General features: G+C 59.8%; 1 protein-coding gene across 1 annotated transcript; it reads right to left on the bottom strand.

Annotated features, from left to right (window-relative positions):
• Nucleotides 1-326: 326 nt before the first annotated feature.
• On the bottom strand, nt 327-8,811 carry ANGPTL4 (angiopoietin like 4). The gene is made up of 7 exons (XM_072357493.1): nt 8,201-8,811; nt 7,612-7,722; nt 7,020-7,152; nt 3,254-3,367; nt 3,067-3,162; nt 2,496-2,771; nt 327-1,937 (listed from the first exon to the last, which is right to left on the bottom strand). The coding sequence occupies exons 1-7, from the start codon at nt 8,735-8,737 to the stop codon at nt 1,756-1,758; spliced, it is 1,449 nt and encodes a 482-aa protein (XP_072213594.1). The 5' UTR covers nt 8,738-8,811; the 3' UTR covers nt 327-1,755.
• Nucleotides 8,812-20,995: the final 12,184 nt, after the last annotated feature.

The raw sequence follows: 20,995 nt of genomic DNA, 5'->3' as shown, positions 1-20,995 counted from the left end.
CCTAATGGGCTCCTTGTGCAGCTGCGCTTGGGACTGGCGTTAACCCCGTGGTTTTCTCCAGGGAAGGATGGAGCAGGAGCAGGAGCAGGCAGGTCAGGTGTGCAGGTGTTTGTGCAGCTGCTCCCAGGGACTTCCCGAGCCGTGCTGGCTCTTGTCTCTCACTCCTGGAACGAGCCGTTCTGTGGGACTGATGGGTTTTTGTTGTTCTGCTGTTGCTTCCTGCTCTGCAGTTGGATGTCTGTATTCAGACAGAGACGTCGCTGCTTTGTCTGCCCCCAGCACCAGCCTGGATCTGTCTGGGAAGACTGAGGACACAACCCAGGCCGGGCACTTACCGGCTTCTTTTTATTAAAAGACATTTTCAGAAAAGATATTTCAGTACAAAACAAAACGAGGTTTAAAATACACAAAGTACAGCTGCTGCTTCCCAGCGCCGACGCTGATAAATTACACCACAGTGACACTGCATTTAAATACGGAAACAAATTAAAACCAGAAACTCATCAAAAAGATCCAACGTCCTACAAACGTATTTACAATAGTTAGCAGCTAGGAGCTCTAGCACGGCAGTCAATATGACTTCAATAGGGCAGGATGCTTGGGAAGCCCCAAGACGGCAGCTTGGCCCATAACAGCTTTTGGGGGATCAGTTTCACCCACCAGCCCAGGGCAGAACTGCACCCAGCCAGGCAGAGCAGCTCTTGCAGGGCAGCCCCGATGTCCCCTGGCCTTCAGGGTGTGTTTCAGGGTGTGCAGGAGGGGCTCTGCAAAGGATGGGGGCTTTCTTTGGAGAAGGCATTGCTCCATGCTGGGAGAGGAGCAGACAGCTGCAGCAGGACAATGGCTGCCCGTGGCTGGGTGCTGCTCCATGCATGTGCTGTCCCAGCACACGTCCTACAGCTGAGCTCCAGGCTTAGCCATGACTCAGCCCCCAGCACCCCCCCCCCAACAGCCGCCTGCATCATCTTGCTCATCACTTCCCAGAGCTGTGAGCATGTTTCCCAGCTCCCAACAAATTCCAGCCAGCTTTCAAGCTTTGGGGGTAGGAAAACCGAGGGAGCTCGAGGTGTGCTTCTCCCAGAGGAGTCCCACATCCTCCCAGTGACACCCTGTTTGTCCCTGTTTATTGCAGGGGAGTTGGACTAGATGGCACTCAGAGGTCCCTTCCACCTCTAAGGATTCTATATTCCCATTGGGTTGGAGTCACCAGAGCAGGGCTGCGAGGCAGAAATGAGATGGAGCTGCCAAGGCTCCCACCTTATGGGGCTACGAAGTGGGGGAGGAGGGCCAGGGGACACTCACAGGGTGTGCATACGGTCACATGTGGGGACAACACTGAGAGGTGGGACACGGCAAAGCTCAGCACCCAACTGGGTGCAGGGCAGTGAAAGAACTTCTCATGCCTCCCTTCACCCCAGCCCAGCAAAACCAGCACGGAAGTGTTCAGACAGGGCAGAAAGCACCAGAAAGCTGCAGTAACCTCTGCAGGGCTCGAGGCGAGCGGGCAGACCCCCGTCATGCACTGGAGGTCAATCTCCTGCTTTGGAAACCCCCATCTGGGGGGCTTCAGCGACATGGAGCTGCTTTACGTGAGTGAAGAGCTGCACTGTGCCGCCTGCCCACTAAGGGGCTGCCAGCCAAGAGAAACAGTCCTCGGGGGTCTCCGCAGGGAGGGCAGGTTTGTTGTCTGTAAACACCAACTGCTGGAGCTCACATCCACGCTCCGCAGGGAAGGTCGAGTCCGAAACGGCAGCTTTAGGGCTCAGCTTCCAGCGCCGCGGGTTGGATTTTCATGGCGGTGGATTTCAGAGGGTAATATCTGCCCTTCCAAGTCTTCCAGAAGATGCCCTGCTTGCGCTCGTGCCGCTGGCGAGGGATGGAGCGGAAGTACTTCCCGTTGAGGTTGGCGTGGCCACAGGTGCTGAACCACCAACCGCCTGCCGGGGCAATGCAATGCAGAGCAGGGTTCAACCCACTGCGCTTCTCCAGGAGCAAACCCACCCTGCAGGCAGCTGCTGCCCCCATCTCCCCCATGTCTCCCCTTCTGGGAGCTCACAGGGCCTCGTGCAGCCCTGAGGAATCCCAGGTGCTGGCGATCTCGGTATGGATCCAGGCAAGGTGACAGCCAGCAAAGCTGTCACAAAGACAAATGCTTGGGACAAGACCTGAACCATGACCCCTTCATGGCTTCAGCATCCCCCCCTGTATCCTGCATGGCTCCTCCCAAGAACCCCTCCTGCAGCAATCCCAGGATGCTGGGAGCATCAAAGGGCTGAATCCATCCATGGCAGCCCAATCACAGCCACCTCCAGGGGCAGGAGGGAAATGGCACAGCACACACCAGGCTGGATGTGGATCTGGGCAGCCTGGTGTGGTGGTTGGTGACCCTGCACACAGCGGGGGGGGGTTGAAACGAGATGATCATTGTGGTTCTTTTCAACCCAGGCCATTCTATGATTCTATGATCCCTTGGAGGGGGAAGAGCCCACACTGACCTGAGAGGTGCTTGGCACAGTTTGTGTCCGCTTTGAGATCGTGGTCACGATCCCGAGTGGAGAAGGGCAGCTGCCTGAAGTCCCCAATGGCATTTTCCAGTTCTCCAGACAGGGGTCCCAGCAGGTTGAGGGTGTAGGCTGTGCTCTCCCCGCCGAGGCTGAACTCGAACTGAATCTCCTGGGAGTTTCCCTCCCAGTCTTCCAGCTCAATCAAGAGGTTGTACCTTCCCTCCTGGACCAGCTGATGGATCTTCTCCAAGCCCAGCCAGAAGTCACCTGAAACACAGAACATTGCCTTGGTCTCGGGGCACAAAGATGTGGGGCAGAGCAGACAGATGAACAAGCTGCAGGAGCAGCCCAGACCCTGCAGCATTTGAGTCACCGTCTGCACGTGCGGGACCAGTCAGAGAGACAAAGGGCTTAGGGGGTGCCAGCAGAGTCCCCCCCTCCTCACCCCAACACTGCTCTGGCACATGGGAGTTGTGCAGGAGGAGGTGAGGGGGAATTAATTGTCCTCAGTTAAGTTATCACATGTGCTGTGCTAAGAAGGCAGATGCCACCATCCACCTACCATGAAGGTCTCCAAAGCCATTCTTATAGGCATCCCAAAGCTGGTCAAAGTCCACAGAGCCATCTGTACGCCTCTGGATCACCGTCCAGCCACCTTCTGCAGGGGGGAGAAGACACATTTCAGGGCTACTGTTGACAAGAGCAGCCTCCAAAGCGCTGTGAGATGCACGGCATCTCCTCTGCTGTACCTGCAGTCATGTCACAGTAGACTTTGAAGGGCTGAGACCCCGAGGGCTGCACCTGGAAGACACCGCTGCTTTGCTGCCCGGCCAGGAAGAGCTGCTGGCAGTCCTGTGGGAGCTCTGCAGGAAGAAGGGGGAAGCGTTTGAGAGCTCAGCCCCACATCCAGAGCCCAGCTGCTGCTCCTGCTGTGGCCCCGCACGCGCAGCTCTACGGGAGCCGCACACAACAGCACTGGCTGCATGCTGAGATGACTCCCCGCTCTGCGGCACTTTGAACCCCAGTGACCCAATATCTTCCCACTCCTCCAAAGGCAGCTCCTCGGGCTCCCATCCAAGAGAGGAGCCAGGCACGGGGCCAGGCTGCAGCGCCCAGCTTCCCTGCAGGACAGACACCCGCTGTGCTTCCCAGCACCCTGCAGGGACGGGCCACGAGGCAGCCGCCTGCAAGAGGAAAGCTTCACCTCCCCCAACACAGCTCTGGGCTTCCACTTCTCCTTCTGCCTCGCGGGGACTTTGTCCCCAGCTGCCAGCGAAGCACCGTTACAACAGCACCGACAAAAGTCCATCGGGAACCACCGCCCGCAGCGCCCGGGTGGGGAAAAAAGGCTTCATCAAAAAGCCTTACAAAGTGTTACAAAACCCAACCAAAGGCTGCAGGAGGATGTGTGGGGACTTCAGCCTCCGGGCCACGGGGTGCCAGCACGTCAAGGGGCTCTTTGTCTGCAGGGACAGGTGCCCCCAGCCCCGTCACCCCAACACAAAGCTGCTCTGTTCCCTGGGCAGCTCTGGCTGTGGGGTGGCTGCGGGCGGCTCACAGCTGCTGCCAGGGTGACCCCACATGGGGGGAGTGATGGGACCCCAACACCAGCCCGGCCCTCACCATGAGCCCCCACGGCATTGGGGGCCCCCACGGTAGCAGCCCCCAAAGTCTGAGAAGGGAGGGAGGCTTCTCTGCATGGACGTGGGGCTGCATCCGGAGACTGAGGAGGGAACGGAGCCTTTGGGCTGTGGGGAGGGGGGGGAAGGGAGGACAGTGCCTGCAGGGCATCACCACGGCCCCCTCCTCTTAGGGAGGCTGGAACCAGAACTGGAGGAAAGGTCAACAGTTGTGGGGGGGGAGGATGGCAATGTGACACCGGCTGCCACCTCTCACCCACTTCCCCCCTCCCCATCCCCACCAGCCCCCTGCTGTCAACTTTCCTCCCTTTGGATGTCCCCCCCCTCCACACCCACCACTGCAGCCCGGCCCTGGGAAGCATCTCCCAGCCCCCAGCACTGCTCTCCAAGGCCACGGCAAGCATTGTGCACTGAGCATCACAGAGCATCCCGACACACAAACCACCCGGCATCGCTCTGCTTGCTTTCTAGGTAATAAAAGCAGCCAGAGGAGCCAGAGGGGGCTCAGGGGAAGGAGCCCCCTGGGTGATGCCCAGCAACAGCGGCTCGTGCAGAGGCAGCAGCTCCTCACCTCCTCCCAGCAGTGATGGAGCCCAGCAGATGCTCAGGTACCACGTGCTCCCCGTGTGTGTTACTCAGCCCTGTCCCCACGTTGTTCCCTCCCCCCCCAGCACCCCCATTGAGTTCTGGCCAAACACTGCTCTCTGTCTCTCTTTCCTTCTGGCCCAACGGGGACTTTTTTGAGCAGCTGAATGTAATGCAGCTGCTTGAACAGCCTCAGCTCAATCTTTGTTTGAGGAACACACTCGTCAGCTCCAGTTTGCGTTGCACACCCGCGTGGCACTGGCAAAACAAGGAGACCTCCTGGCTGCTCGGCGTGTTTTCCTTTCCCTCCCTCTTTATTCAGCCAAACGAGACTCCCAACCAGCACAGCTTGCTGGAGCAGCCCCAGGCTCGGCACCCGATTCACCCAGCAGATCTCCAGGCACACGGAGGTCACCAACCCAATGGATAAACACAGAGCTGTCTGCAGGCAGGGTGTGACACCCCCCCCCCCCCCCCGCCCGGGCTGTCTGCATCTCCTGCCCCTCACCCGCCCCAACCCCATTATTTTGGAGTCCCAGCCATGGGGAGTGTGGGGTTTTACCCTTCCCCTACTGGGCCGGCTGCCAGAGCGCGCAGCCTCTGCCTAAAGACGTGATCCTCTTTCTGCAAGTGATTAAACCTTTCGCTCTCCAGGCTGCTTCAAACCTTCAACTTTCACATGCTTGGCGCGCTGCCATCCCTGGCCCCAAAAAAAAACCTGGTGTTTGCTGGATGTGAATGAAAGGGCCCTTTTGAAAACGCTGCTGGTGGAGCTCATTGCTGCTCCCCAATGCCGGGCAGGGAGCAGCCGCAGCACAAGGAGAAGCGCTATTGCAAACCCCCCAGGCAGGGGCACGGGGCCGACCTGCCGGGTATCGCCTGCTTCAAGGCTTGCCAGAAAACTCGACCCAGCTTGGAAATGAAAGGAAGGCAATTTGTTTTCTGACAGCGATATCAACAACAGGGATTAGACAAGCACAGCGGAGCGGAGAGCTCGGCGGGGCGGGGAGGAAGCACTGATGGATGGAGGGATGCCCGGCGTGCTGGGGATGCTGATGGGAGCTGGAGGGCACACGGTGCTGAGCTCACAGCCTCCCCTTGCAGTGTCCCCATGGGCTGTGGGTCCTCTCTGTGCCCCGCAGCATTACCTCACCCAGCAGCCAGCACAGAACTGACAGCAGCACCGCCTGAGCCTGACAGCAGTAGCTGGCAAAGCCACCGCCTCACACCGCACCTTCGGCACAACCCAGACCTGAGCGCAGGGCAGGAAACGCTGCCAAGGGTGAGTCACAAAGCAGAGCTGGGAGACAAACCTGCAGCTCAACGGCCCCGCTTGGAGCGAGGGAAGCAGCACACAGCCCTGCTGCAGGCTGGACAGCCCTGCAGAGCCGGACGGCAGGCGCTGGGAGCACCGCATCGCTCCTCTTCTTATCTGCCCAGGCTCCTTGCTTTGCTCACGCAGTGCTGAGGCTCTCCAGTGACAGCTCTGCGCCGCACACACGAATCCCCATGTGCTTTCCCCTGCGCTAAGCCCTAGGCAGGATTCCCTGCGGATTCTCGCCCTGTTTGGCTCAGGCTGGACATCCCCAGACAGCTGCACAGACGCTTCCCCAGCGCCGCGACTGAGCTGACACAACAGCACAGCAGCTGCTCCCGAGCAGTGACCTCTGCAGGACCGCTGCTTCCCAGCTGCAGGGTGCAGCACGACGGGGACCGCACAGAAACACCACTTGGTTGGTGCTGCTCCTCCGAGCCCACCAGCAGGAGGATGCACCCGGCACAGCAGGGTGGGTTCGGATATGACACCGCTGTGCATGTTTGCCAGGGCTGTGAGCCCCCAGCTCCCCTGCTCCCAGGTGTCTGCGCTGCCCTCTGAGCGGTGCAAGCTGAGGCACTTGTCATTTTTAACTATGAGACCCAAACGTGAGCAGAGGGAGAGGGATGTGCACAGATCTCACTGCCCCATCACGGTCCTGGGCACCCTCCTGCTGCTCCCCTGCACCCCAGGGGCAGTTGACAGCAGGGGAACAGCAGCCGACTCCAGGAGCAGAAACAAACAACTGCTCTCAGGGCCCCTTGGCTTCCCACTGCATTCTTAACATCAGGCAGAAAAATTCCCCTTAAACCTTTGAATTCCATCCGGACTAACACTGATCCCAAGGGCCGGGTCCTGCCCCACTTCAGCCCGGTTTTGCACACAAATCTCACACTCTCAACTGGGACAACTGAACCTTTTGTTTCTGCATGGCTGCAACTGCTGCGAGGTGAAGCTGCACACATCGATACTCACCGTGCGCCAGGATGGGCTCCACGCTCACATTATGGCTCTGGTTGGTGTGGCTGAAGCTTTTCTTTGGGTTTATCTTCCACTTCGGAGACTGCGTCTTGTTGTCCTTCAGATGCAAAGGGATCAGCAGGTTGACCTGAAAAAAGCATAATCCAGAAGCTGCAAGTTGGAACGGTTTTATCTCAGCCCATTCTCAGCGCTGCTGCCCAAGTGTTCCAGACCAGAGCTGGGCCAGGCTTGCCCAGAAAGCTCAAGGAACTGTTGGAATCTGGGGCAAGCTGTGGTTTCTCACACCCACGCTAATGAGTTTAATCTGCAGATGAACTAAATGGGCCAACACAGAGAGGTTTGGTCCCTGCTTCACATTCCCCAGTGCCAATTCTCTAGAAGCTCCCAAATCTGTTCGGTTTGGCCTTTTTGTTTTTACTACCTCTGCACCAACACTGCGGCACAGGGACCGGGGCCACATCCTCTGTAGGGCACTTGGAGCCTGGGCTCAGCAGCAGCGCTGCTCCTTCTGCCACTGATGCTTTGTGCCAGCTGGCTGCAAGGGACAGAAGCCCACTGTGCTCCCAGGAGCTGTGCAGGGGCTCACCTTGCTCTGCAAGCTTTTAATCTGCAGATTCTGCTTGTCCAGCTTGTACTGCTGCTGCTTGATCTTCTGCAGGAGCTCCTCAATTCTTGAGTTCTGGGCATCCATCAGGGTCTGCAGGGGAGGAAGAGCCCAGTGAACCTCACAGCCACGGGCGCAGCTGCTGAGCTGCACACATGGCACGGATCACTGGGGCAAGGTCCCCACGGGCAGCTCGCAGTGCCCTGGGCAGGTCGAGTCCCCCTGTGCTGTCCCCTGTGTCCCGACAGGGCTGGTCCTACAAGTCAGTCCCCGCGTGCTGGGAGTGTCCCCAGTGCCCCACGCGGGTGGGTGCACTCCGATGGGCTCCGGTGCTCCCACTCTGGTGGGGTCTCCTCCCATCCCCACGGGCCTCACCCCCTGGTCGCTCCCGGTGCCCCCATCGGGTCGAGTCCCATCAGCTCCGGTGTTCCCGTTCCCCCGCATCGCTCCCACCGCCCCCGCTCGATTCGGGTCCCTCTCCATCCCCAGGGGCCGCTCCCTCGGGCATCTCCCGTTACTCCCATCGGGTCGAGTCCCCCCGTAGCCCTCCGCGTCTGCGCTCCGCGCCCACCTGCAGCGCTCCCAGGTCCTTGGAGCTCTGGTTCTCCGCCGGCCGCGCCTGCAGCGCCTGCCGCACGCGTCCCTCCAGCTGCTCCAGCCGACCCTGGATCTCGGCTTTGTCGGCCGCCACCTCCTCCAACCGCTGCCGCAGCGCCTCGGAGAGGTTGAAGAGCTGCCGCCCGCGGCCCTCCAGCTCCCGCACGCTGGCCCGCAGCAGCTCTCCCTGCTCCTGCGTCTCCCGAGCCTGGCGCAGCAGCCGCCCCATGGAGCTGTTGTGGGCGCTCAGGCGGCTGCCGAGCTCCCGCATCTGCCCCTTGGTCCTGTCCACATGCTCCTTCAGGCCGTGGCCGAGCTGCAGCAGCCCGTGGGCGATCACGTTCACCTCGTCCCAGGAGGCGAACTGCGCCCGCCGCTCTTTGCCGCCCGCCGCCGCCGCCCGCCGCTCGGTCCCGGCTCGGCCCATCCCCGGCGCGGGTCCCGGTGCGGGTCCCGCCGCCATCCCCGCCGCCGCGGCGCACAGCAGCAGCGCTGCCCCGGAAAGCTGCATGACCGCCGGTCCCAATGCGCGCCCCGCCGCCGCGCAGCCGCTTTTATCGCCGCCCGGGCGGAGAGCCACGCATCGCGCCGGGGAGTGCCCGCCCCGCGCCCGCCCCGCCCCGCCCTTCCCCGCCGCTTTGTTCGCCTTCCCCGCGCCGGGCCCAGCCCCCGCCTTTCCCGCAGCCCCAGCCGAGCAGCCCCGGCTCAGCCCCGCCAAACGCTTCCGGACCCCGTTCAGAAAATGCACCCGGGGCAGCCCCGTCCCTTCCCCTGCAAGCCCTGCCCTGCCGTGCCTCGCACTGCTCTCCGTCCCATTTCCATTCCTTACCCATCCCACTGCCATCCCTGTATCCATCCTCACCTCTTCCTCACCCCATCCCCATTCCATTCTCATTCCCACTCCCGTTCCTATTCTTTCCCCGTCCCATCCCATCTCTTCCCCACTCCAGCCCCATTCCCATTCTCATCCCCATTTCCATTCCTATTCCATCATCCCCAACCCCTCTTACCCATCCTCATCCTCTTCCCCATCTCATCTCATCCCATCCCATCTCCATCCCCACTTCCATCCCTTCCCAATTCCCATTTCCATTTCATACTCATCCCATTCCCATCCCATCTCCATCCTCACCCCATCCCCATCCCCACCCCATCCCACCCCCTCTAGCGATCCCACCCGCACCCTGGTCTGGCTGCCCCCGTTCCTGGTGCATTTTGCACCCCATGGAGCCCCCACCCGCAGCTGCGGTGGGTTCAGGGCAGACAAGCAGAGCTGCTCTGGTGCAGGCGGACATCCGCTCCTCTGAGCGCAGCCCACCCCCAGGAATGCCCCTCTGAGAGCTCATTCATCCCCCTCCATTCATTTACAAACGTCTTTGACTCCGTCAGCAGCTCTTCCCTCGGGCGCTGCCTCTTCCCGACTTACAGGGATTTTCTCGTTTTTTTCCGATTCTTATTATTTTCTTTATTCCTCCTGGCGCTGCAGCAACAAAAGTGCCCGTTGTGGTGCCGTTCGGCCCGTGTGTCACCGCGGTGGGAGCCGGGATGGGTGACAGTGCGGGGGGGGGCAACCGCAGCCCTACGTGAAACCAAGGCAGGATTCCCCTCCCCCTCAGAAATAAAAGCGATGGAAAATCTCTTTATCTCCTTCCTGACACCTCTGGGTATCCAGAAAGGGCAGCGCTGCGCCGCAGGGCCGGAGGTCGGAGCATCCCCAGAGCCGTCCCAGCAGGGAAGCCCGGAGTCATTGGGCCAAACAGGGCAGCACAGCTCCGTGTGTTGGCAATTCCTCTGGGTTAATGATGTCACGGGAAATGAATCCTGTGAGCAACTCAGCTCCCTGCCCGCGTTACCCAACATCAGAGTTTGTCCCACATCACGGCGTGGGGAGCAGCGGGGTTGTGGGGGGTCCTGGAGCAAATATAAACCTGCTGCTTGTATGCAATGTTTGCACTGAGAGGCAATGTGAGAAGCCCAGGCCCTTTCGGAAGCCGCATGATTAATGCATCTTACTCTGGATGTGTTTTCCTGTTGGGACGTTGCCAGTTTGCCCTGAGAAATATGAATTTTTAACACACGAAAGAGAAAAGCTTCCAGGTCTCTGCATGCTCCGTCGGGATCAACCCCGGCCCCAACAGGGTAGAAAGAAGTCATTTTATTGTGGAGGTATCTGTCTTTGCAGGCAAAGGGGATCCTCCGTATCATCGCCCCCATCCCATCCTTATTGCAATCACCTTCTCCATTATGAGCCTCATCACCTCCCCATCCCCATTCGCATCCTCATCCCCATCTCCATCACACCCACATTACTCCCTCATTTTCTTTCCCATCTCCATCACCTCCCCATCTTCGCTACTGCTTCCATCCCCACCTCTCATCCTCTTTCCAAACACCATTCCCATCCTCCTTTCCATCCCTATCATCTCCCCATCCCCATCTCCATCCCCATCTCCATCCCCATCCTCTTTACCATCTCCATCCCCATCCTCTTTCCAATCCCCATCCCCACCTCATCTCCCCCCATGTGGGATATGAGGGCACCAACCCCCAGCGCTGCACCAGAAGATCCCATGGGCAGTACCAGGGCTGCACCCATCCCTCAGTGCTGCCATTTCCCACTTTGTCTGTGTTCCTTTCTCCCCCAGATCTCTCCTTTTGATGACTGATTCACATCACCCTCCTCAACCCCCCCTTGCAGGCAGTTCACCATCCTCCCCTCACATCTGCCCGCACATCTGGCTGCACACCAGCAGGGCAGCCCCAGCTGTGGGTGTCTTTGTTCTCTGCCTTTCTCCATCCCGCTCCTTCCCACGCTGACCCCGGGGTCATTGTGTGAAAGTTCAGCCCTGCCTGAACTCAAAGGCATTCCTCCTCCTGACGGGAAGGCTGCTCACGGCGTGCCATTGTGCTTACAAACAGCGGCGTAAGGGAGACTCCAATGAGAGGGGAATGGGCCATGTGTGAGTTGTGCCGTCACCGCTTTGGGGATAAATTTAGGTTCTCCAGTGGAACAATCGCTGTGTTCCAGAGGAGGTCAGAGGGATTTCCCACCGGCACATCTCACCCAGACGGCGCTGGGTCAGCGGGCAGAAGGTCGCCCTTGCCAGGAAGCCGGAGGGCTTTTGGTGAACATGGGAGGCTCAGCAGGCAGAGAAATCAGACTCTTATTTTTACAGTCATCGCTCAATTGGAACAACACGTGTTTCCAATTAGAGGCTCTCTCTGGCTGGGCTCACAGCTCGTCCACCCCAGGAGGGTGATGCGCATCGAAGTGCTCTGTGTGCTCCCAGCCCCATGGAGCCGGGCCCAGGGGCTGAGTGCTCTGAGTGCTGCACTGCGTCTGGCCACGGCTTTGCTGCTCTTTAAGGGGACAGTGGGGCACATGGGCACCTCGGTGACAAGGACCAGGCTGGTTGGTGTTGTGAAAGACTCTGCATTCATTGGTATAATGGAGTATTAAATAACAGTGGTGGTGTTGGTGACTGTAACAGTAATGGTAATGGTGATGGTGGTGATGATGATGGTGGTGCTGATGGTTATTATCTGCTTGATAATGGTGCTGAACCCACAGACCACAGCAGTGACCGTGGGATGCTGCGTCCCCCTCTGTCCCATGGGACCACATCCATGTTTCCCATGGGAAGGGAGATGTTAGCTCAGAACAACACGGGTGACGGCCATGGGAACGCCAGGCAGAGCGGATACTCTTTATCTATCCTTCTCCTTATCCATCCAACAAAAGGGAAGAACACGTGGGATTTTTGGCACAGTCCTGAAAGTCCCAGCTGAGAACCAAACCTCCGCCCAGCACCTCCCGGCTCGGATCGTGGTTCAGTCTCCATCCGGATCCACAGCCAGGCACAGGGACAGCCCTGGTAGCAGCGACCCAGACCCCGTATGCTGCAGGAAAGCTGCATCGTGACGCATCCAGGAACTGGGAATGTTTCCTGCTGCTGCAGATGGTCACATCAGCAGGTGATGGGAAGGGACAGCACAGGCTGCGGGACCAATGGGAGGTGACAGAATGCAGCTCCTCTTACCAACGGCACATTCCTGGAGGGTCTGTGAATGTTTTACTCTTTATCTGAGGTTTTCCTGGATTTTCATGCTGCAGCTCAGCAGCACAGGCAGTGTGAGGTGTTTGAGATGCACAGATCCCTGCACTGGTGCCAGCATCTCCCAGCTCCAAGCAGGGCCGATGCCATAGCTCTGAGCTGGTCCCAGCAGCAGGTCCAGACCCCATGCACTGTTGGTCATAAAGCGGCACCAACATGCTGCTCTGCAGGTGGTGCTGAGCCTCAGTGCAATGCTGTTTGTGCATGGGGACACAGCGCTGTGCCCAGCACTGCAACCTCAGGCTGAGCAAGCAGCACCATGCTGGGAGCCGGCACAACCCCTGCATGAGTGCACCTTCAGAGCCCGGAGCAAACTGGGGTGATTTGGGGGGACACCGGTGCTGAAGGCGCCTCTAACCCACGGGAGGGACGGAGCCTCGCTCCTGGCACTCCGTGCTTTACCCTTGGACTTTAGCAAAAGGGCCAAAAATAGCTGTCAAAAGGGAAGAGCCGACCTTTGCTATTTGAAGGCATGTTTGCTCTGTCAGCACGAGCGCGGCGCATTCGGGGGATTCTGTGGAAGGTGCCAGGTCTGCAGCTCCGCTCACCACAACGACAGCCAGGAACCACGCAGGGAATGCGGGCGGTGGATCCCTGCTGGGAGGGATGCAAACAGAGCGGCTGGGCTTCCCCAGAGCCAGCAGTGCTCCTCTGCTTGAATGCAGGGCTGTGGGGTGGGAAGGGAGGGGGACCGGCACTGGGAACGGACCCAGGAATGCCAGAAGGTGTTTGGCACCAAATGCAAATCCTAACACTGCGCTCCCTGTTTGAATGTGCTGAAGCAAAGCGTCCGTGGAGGGGCAGCTCGGGGACGCAGCACTGCACGGCCACAGCTGCACTACATGGGTGACCCTGCAGTGCTGCAGGGCTGATCCCGAACGCTGCTGGCCTGCTCTCATATCCCACAGGTACACAGACAGAGCACTGCCCGCAGGTAACCCGTCCCCACAGCCCGACCTTCCTGCCAGGCTGGACTGAAATTAGAAGCAATTAAAAATTAATCTTGGCCTGGGCTCAGATCAAACTTTCTACCCATTTTTAGCTGCTCGTTGCTGTGGGGGTGGCATGCAGCCGTGTGCAGCCAGTGATGCAACGTGTCCGGGGCTTCTGCAGGGCGTGAACGGACCGAGGGCACCCAGTGGTCGGAGCTGAGGTGGGGAGAGCCGGGGTGAACAACCGGAGTGCACGGCTGCAGCTGGGTGCTGGGCAGCTCCTGCAGGGCTTCGTGCCCACCTCACTGACAGACTGCTCTGCTCTCTGCTTTTCAGTTAATTCTTGCTCAGTGCCTTCATTCGGTTCATTCATTTCCTCTTCCAAAGGACGAGGACTTGTGGGACAAGGACACAGCTCGGGGTGAAGCAAACAGAGATGGGGCTGAGCCCCATAGCATTTCTCCTGCGGGGACACCTGGCAGCTCTGGGACCACAACCAGCTGTGCCACAACGCATCCCTGGAGCTGCCACAGCTGTGGGACCTTCCCTGGTGTCCTCTCCCATTGTACCCATGTGTCCCCACTGTCCGCACTGACCTGTCCCCACAGTTCAGGGCTCCATTACTGAACCAGATGAGCACCACTCTGGTGCTGATGGTGGATCCAGCAATTCCCTGGTCCATCTGTCCCCAAGGAACACCAGGGCACCAGGAACAAGCAAAGCCCCCAAATGTCTGCAGCCAACACGGCTTCGATCCAGAGAAATGGGAAACCTCCAGCTCCAGTTCCCTGCTTTTGCATGGAAGGGAACTGAGAAGCCCAGGTGACGCATCATGGATGGCTTTGGGTGGGCAGCCCAGCCAGGACACAGCCCGGGAGCTTCTGGGGCTCAGTGTGCTCAGCGGGCACCTGCCCTGGGTTGATGCGCGGTGCCCTTGGTTGTGGCACTCACTGCCCCAGGACCCAGACACTGCTCCGGGTGTCAGACAGCGGCGGGGAGGAGAATGCCAGCCCTCATTGATGTTACTGTGACAGGGAGCCCCAAACCTGACTGAACGGATCAGGCAGAGCTGGGAGAGCTGCGCAATTAGTGCAGTTATTATTAGTGCTGTCAGGACGGGTTTGCAGTTGAGCAGGGTGGAGGAATCCGTGCCTGGTGTGGGAGCAGCGGTGGGGATGTGGCACTGCAGGGGGATGTGCTCAGGTGTCCTGAGATGGGGACTGGGGGCATCGCTGAGGATCAAAGTGAGCCAAAGCAGTGGGCAGGCGCTGGTGCTGGTGTGGAGCCCTGAAATCATTGCTCTCATCACTCCAGCCAGGGCTCTCAGTGATGCAGCACCAGGCAGAGAGGTGCCCCACCACCCCATTGCCATATGTAGGGCATCCCCAGGGAGCCCACAGCAGCTTTTGCCTCGCTGGGGCTCCCCATGGCGCACTCCGAGAGGAGCCGAATTCATCCTTTCAGAGCAGAGATCAGATGGATTAAGGCTCGCTGAACGCTTGCCAAAAGAATTGCCATTAGGCCCCGGAGAGCTTAATCTCCACCAGACTAAAAGCAGGCTGGCTCACCCTGTCTGTGAGGGGATCAGTGCCCAGGGCAGGATCTGGGGGGCTACGGAATCCTCCGTGTCCTGCAGCCCCAAGGCTGGCTGCTGGTGTGCTGCAGCCCACGCTGCCCTGGGCTGTGGTGCACAAGGACCACGGTGGGCGCTGGAGCATCACATGCCGTGCTTCTCCCTTCCGATGAGCTGTTCTCTGATTTCCCCAGTTATCTCCTCACAGATTAGTTTCCCCAAACTGCCCTTGCCCGAGTGCTTCTGGGCTGACTCACATTTATTATTTCCTGCCCATATCTCTGATTTCCTTCTCCGTCCTCATGCCCTCCCTCAGGGCTCAGCACTTCTCGGGGTGTCCCTGACCCACTGCTCCCCAACCTCGGGGCTGAGTTCAGGGACCATGAAGTCCTCCCACACTGCAGCACCCCATTGGTAGGGGTGGAGAGCCCCACTGGTGCTAATGGAGAGCCCCAGTGGTGCTGATGGAAGCCCCAAAGCTCTCCAGCATCCCTCCCCCCACCAGCATTTCATGGGTGAGTCTGGCTACCTTCACAAAGAGCCACTAAAGCCTCCATTCCATCCCTGCATGGACCAACACAACCCCAACACAACCTGAGGCCAGCAGCCTCCATCCCTCCTCATCCCCTCCTCTCTCCACTCCTGTCCCCATGGGTGGGGGCCGGGCACCACCCTCCTGTCCTCATCAGGATGATGCAACCAGAGCTCGGTCAGCAGTGATATGCTGTTCCAGCAAAGCAAACACAGCTCTCAGCCTCGTGTCATTGCAACAGCCCCAGGAGCAATGTGCTGCCTGCACTGGGCTGGTGAGAGTCCGAGCCCATGGCTCTGCTGGAACACGAGCCCTGGAGCTGGGATGGGACCAAACACTGCCCACGTGGCCAAAGAAGTGCAAGGATGCGTCCCAGTTGGTGCCATCCCCACACTGGTGGCACAGGGACCAGCACCAGGAAGGGGTCCTGCATTGGGACACTGAGCTGCGATGGGCAGATGTGGGTGAGAGTGAAAGCGAGCCTTCCCCTCACTCCCTTGGTGTCATATTCACAGGAGCAGCATGTTCCAGCAGAGCCGTAAACAGGGGGAAGGAATAAACCTGCCTTTATCTGCCCTTGGGGCCGTGGGGATAGCTAAGTTTGGAAATGAACTAAAAAAACAACGGGTTTGTTTTCACACTGAGTCGAAACCGGAGCAGGAGCCGGGAGGGGGACTTCTTTACTTACAAGCATCGCTGGATGAAGCCTATTCCTTTCCCTGCCACCCACTGGACTATTTCCCAACAGGACTTTAAAGCTGTGCCTTGCAACATCGTTGTTTTGAACAGAAAGCATCATGTGCCGGCCAGGCCCGTGGTGCCGACAGGCTGTTACTCAGGAATTGTGCTCACATCACAGCCTGGTCAGAAGCCACGGGTCTGGTCCCAGTTCAGCTCCGTGCTGCTCCTCACATGGGCACAGATGGGTCCCTTCCCCTCTGAACCTCATCCCAGAGGCTCCCTGGCACAGTCTCAGGGTCACTGGACTTGAACTGTTTTGGGTCACCTTCCCTGCAAGATGTGGGCGATGCAGATATGGAGTCATTCACCCAGGGATGGCTATGAGGTTTTCATCCAGAGGAAGCCATTCCCAAACAAGCCATCACCTTTCTTTTTGCCCCTTCTGCTCCACATCTGGGAAGATTTGTGGTGCTATGGGCAGCCATCACCACTCATTGCCACCAATGGCCAGCCCATCACCAATCACAAACTCATCCTCAACCCATTGCTGCCAATCACAGCTCCCCACCCACCCATCACAATCCCATCACCATGTACCCATGGCCAACATCACCCATCCTCACCCCATCCCCGACCCACTGCTACCCCATCACCACCCACACTCAGTGGGGACGGTGTCCGGCTCCTGACAGCACTGAGCCACGGATGGATCCTGTTTGGTGTGTGTGTGTGCAATGCTGGGGCAGCCCTTCCAGGCCCTGCTGCACTCCCAGCCCGCAGCCTGCAGTATGGAAGCCATACATTATTAACAACAGCCGTGGTAGGATGCTGCACGCTCAGGCCCTGTGCTCATCCCTGGCGTCTCACATTTATATTTCATGAGCACATCCCCCAGCAGCGCCGTTTGACAGGGAAAAAAGAGGCTGTCAGCTCGGGTTCAGCTCTGCCCTCCATCGCTTCCAGGCTGTCTGCTTGTTTGCTCTTGCCTCAACCCCTTCATTAACCTGAACTAAAGCGCCATTCAAACCGACAGCTCCTGGCTGCCCCGTGGCGGGGATGTTTGGGAAGCTCAGCAGCCGGATGCGCCGGGCACCCGCAGTGTCTGTGCCCTGAGATTTTCCTTCCCTGCGACCTCTGCCAGCAGCGTAAGGCGGCCCCCACCGCAGCGTTTGCAGCTCCTGTGTGTGTAGATGCAGAGAGCTGCTCATTGTCGCACCTGGGGGGGAAATAAATCACTTTTGGATCAACTTGTGCCGCCCTTTTCCCATGGCTGGGTGACCCGGCGCGGTTTCGGCGCTGCGTGCTCCCACTCGTTTGGCAAACAATCCATTTCCACGCGTGCTGCTCATCCGGAAAGGAGCCGCCTCTTCTTCAAGGTGTGAAGGGAAGCCATGTGTAAAATCAGCTCGGCCCTTTGTTAAGTCAGATGGGGATCGCCACCAAAGCGATGCAGCACGCGTGGATTCCCAAAGGGCGGCTGCAGAGGAGAGCGATTCCTGCAGGGATGGATGGCTCAGCGCGGGGGCGATGCTGTGCCCCCCAGGTTTAATGCCTGGGAGAGAAGCGTCCCGACATGGAGAGGAGATGCAGTGGCTGCAGCAGGCGGTGCTGCTCTCCTACCGGCCGCGTTCCTTTCTGGTTTGAAGAAAAATCAACTTCTGGGGTGGGATTTGCCGCCACTTTAGGGATTTGGACATCAATTTCTAAGGGGGATTAAGAATCCCAATCCCTTAAGCAGCTTTGGCAGCCCCATCCCCAGCTCCCCTCACCACAGACCCCCAGGCAGCCCCGCTCTGATGGCTGTGACACCCCCTCAGTGTCACACACAGCTCTGCCCTCCCCGCAGTGATGGAGGTTGGGGTGATGCTGAAAGCATCCCAGCCCCAGGAGCTCCAGGCATAAAGCATTTGGGGCTGGGGACAGCGCAATGGGGCTTCCACCATCCACCACCAGACCAATTTATTTGCTTTTAGGCTGTTTTCTGGAACGTTTTGGGGCTCTGGGCGCTGCTCTTCATTGCCACATTCTTTTTCTGTCCTCACCCCCTGTGGACACAGTGGACTCACATCCTCAAGGGCTTGGGACTGTGGGGAAAGCCAGGGGCAGCCCCAAGCCTGTTGCTGGTTACGGTGCGTAACACTGGGAGAAAGTGCCCAGGAACCTCATTAACAGCCCCTCCTCATTAGTCACCATCTCCATGGTGATGGAGCTCAGCAAACCGCTGGGTTATGAGCCACCCCGCAGCGTGTGGGGCATCCGCAGCACTCAACAGCCCTGGGCACATCTGGGGGTGCTGAGGCTGCAGCAGGGGCTCTCCCTCTCCTTGCCAGCCCAGGTCCCTCCAGGCTGAACCCCGCAGCATTGATCCAACACTCACTGTGCCAGAGCTCACATTAACGCAGCACAAAATGCCCGTGGGCAGCTGAAACCAGGCAAAACTCCCCCCTGCCCATGGGGAGGAAAAGGCAGCAGCTGGGATGGGCTTCTTCTCAAAATAAACCACAACCCAGACAAGCGAGTGTTTGCAAAGCGTGCATCTCCCAGGGGTGCATGAAGGGCCCAGCACTGCACGGCTGTGCCACACTGGGACCCTCCAAGGAGCACCCTGACCTCTGCTGCAGCACCGCGCTCCCTCCATCCCACGCTGCTTATGGACAGATTCTTTTAGGTGCTTTCCAGCCCCATTCCCAGCTCTGGCCCCCGGTGCCATTGCCCTGATGATTCCACCACCACCTTCCTTGCAGGCTCTCGTGCCGCCGCCTTTGCAGCTTTATGAATATTGTAGCAAAGCCATTCCTTTCATCTCTGCTCCCTTCCAGGGAGCCCCAAACCTTCTGTACATTCATTTCCACCTCACCACGCCGCTTAATTATTTAAGCTCTCCCTCCCAAAAGCGGAGCCCTTTCATTAGCGCTCCTTCCTCTGAGTCTCACGTGGAATTTGGGGACTTGCACATCCACACAGGGCCCCAAAAACCCAATTTTCAGCAGCATCTTCTCCATCCACCCCTGAGGCAGCGCAGCCAGGCTGTTTGCTGGAGCAGAACGCCATCCCTCCGTGCTTTCCTCTCCATCTACGGCTCCATGTGGGTCATTCTCTGCTTAACTGCCCCACTGAGAGCCACTCGTGTGCCCCACGCCCGGTGCCCAGCAGCCGTCCCTGCGCTCACATCGGTGCGTCACCACCTGAATTAATCATCAGCCCGACTCTGTGCAGCGCTGCTCACCAGGAGCCGCTTTTGCACATTAAAAATTAACGGCGCTGAATGATTGATGGCCGGGCAGAGCTCAGCCTGCTCCTCCACTGCTTTCCTAAACGGCTGTCACGCATCCCTGTCCCCAGACACCCTCTGCAGAGCTCCAGGCACATCAAGGGGGGCGGTGGGGGGGCAAACTGGCATGGAGCAGCCCCCCGAAATGCGTGTACCCCACGCAAGCACCCTCAGCACCCCACGTAGGTACCCAACTATCCCTCCGCAGCACCCACCCATACCCCCCCGCCACACAAACCCCCTGCCCCCACCCGCACCTCCCCCCGCGGTTCTCGCTCTCCTCGGCCCTCCGCCGCCCCCTCCCGGCCGTGCCCGGAGCTCCGCTCGGAGCCGCCCCCGGGGAGCGCTGGGCCGGGATGGGCGGCCCGGGACCGACCCGCTCCAAGCGGGAGGAAGGATGCGGTGCCATAAGGGGGGGTGCGGAACGGCCCCCGGAGGGGAAGCGGTGCGGAAAGTATCGGCGGCCCCGCGGCGTCGCTGCCGTCAATGGCCCGATTGTGCGCCGGGAACAGATGCGGCTTTTCTGCCGCCGTCAATGGAGGGGCTGTGCGGCCCCAAAGAGGGCAGGGAGCGGCCGGGGGGGCGCTGCTGGAAATGTCAAACGAGGGGCGGCTGCTGGAGCCCGAGGGCGGAGGGTGGGGGGGGGGGGGGCAGGGGGTGGAAGCGGCCGGGAAAGTTCCGATGGAAGGACGGAGAGATGTTCGCTGGCCGCCTCACCCCGCGGACCCGGCCGGGATCCTTCGTGCTGCCGGGGGCCCGGAGGCGACCTGAGGCCGCGCTGTGCCCCGGTGCGCGCCCACCCCGATCCCACCCTGCGGGGCGGGGGGAAATGAGTGCGTAAAGCTGAGCTGGCGTCACCCCCCGGGATGGCACCCCCACCTTTGGGGAGCGTTTACGGCCGTGTAACGGCAGCAAGGGGCCGATCCTCACCCCGGTACCGCTGGACCGCGGCCAAAGCAAACCCGGCACGGCAGAGCCGCGAGGAGTTCCCCAATAGGGCCGGGCTGGAAGAGCGGCCACAAAAAGAGCCGCCCGCGGGCATCAACAGAGATAACAGCCGGAACCCGACGGGTGGCACCTGCAGCCGGCGAGATCAGAGCCGGAACCTGCGCGGGGGTTGGCAGAGCAGCGCGGGGCCGGGAGGGCAGACGGGGTGACACACGGCGCGGGGACACGGAGATGGAGGGGGTGGCGCTGGAGCGGTCCTGCCCCGGGCCGGCACCAGCAGCAGCACTCGGGGGGGACACCGCGGGGTCGGGAGTCCCGATGGGGAAACTGCGGCACGGCCGCGCGTATCGGCACAGGCGGGGCCGGCAGGGAGCAGAGCAGTTGGGTTCGCAGGGAAAGGAGCCCTACGGGACGCTCTTCTGCCTTAAAAAAGCGGTTCGGTGTTTCCTGTGACCCAAAGCCCGTCGGCTGGCAGAACTGCTCGCCCCGCAGAGCCCCGCGCGGCTCCGCCGCAGCTCCCGGCTCAGAAATCCTCCATTTTTGGCCCAAACGCCCTTCCCAGCAGTGCCGCCCTTCCCAGCAGTGCCGCCCTTCCCAGCAGTGCCGCTCTTCCCGCGAGCCGCGTTACGGAAGAGCGCCGGAAAAACACCCGAGGGTTCGGGATGGATCGAGCTGGGAGGGAAAGGGAAAGGGCTCCCGCCCCCCCCCCGCCCCGCC

The sequence above is a fragment of the Excalfactoria chinensis genome, chromosome 26 (genome assembly GCF_039878825.1).
Source record: "Excalfactoria chinensis isolate bCotChi1 chromosome 26, bCotChi1.hap2, whole genome shotgun sequence".
Taxonomy (NCBI): Eukaryota; Metazoa; Chordata; class Aves; order Galliformes; family Phasianidae; genus Excalfactoria; species Excalfactoria chinensis.
Note: the sequence above shows the minus strand (reverse complement) of the source record. Positions and strands in the feature narration are given on the sequence as shown.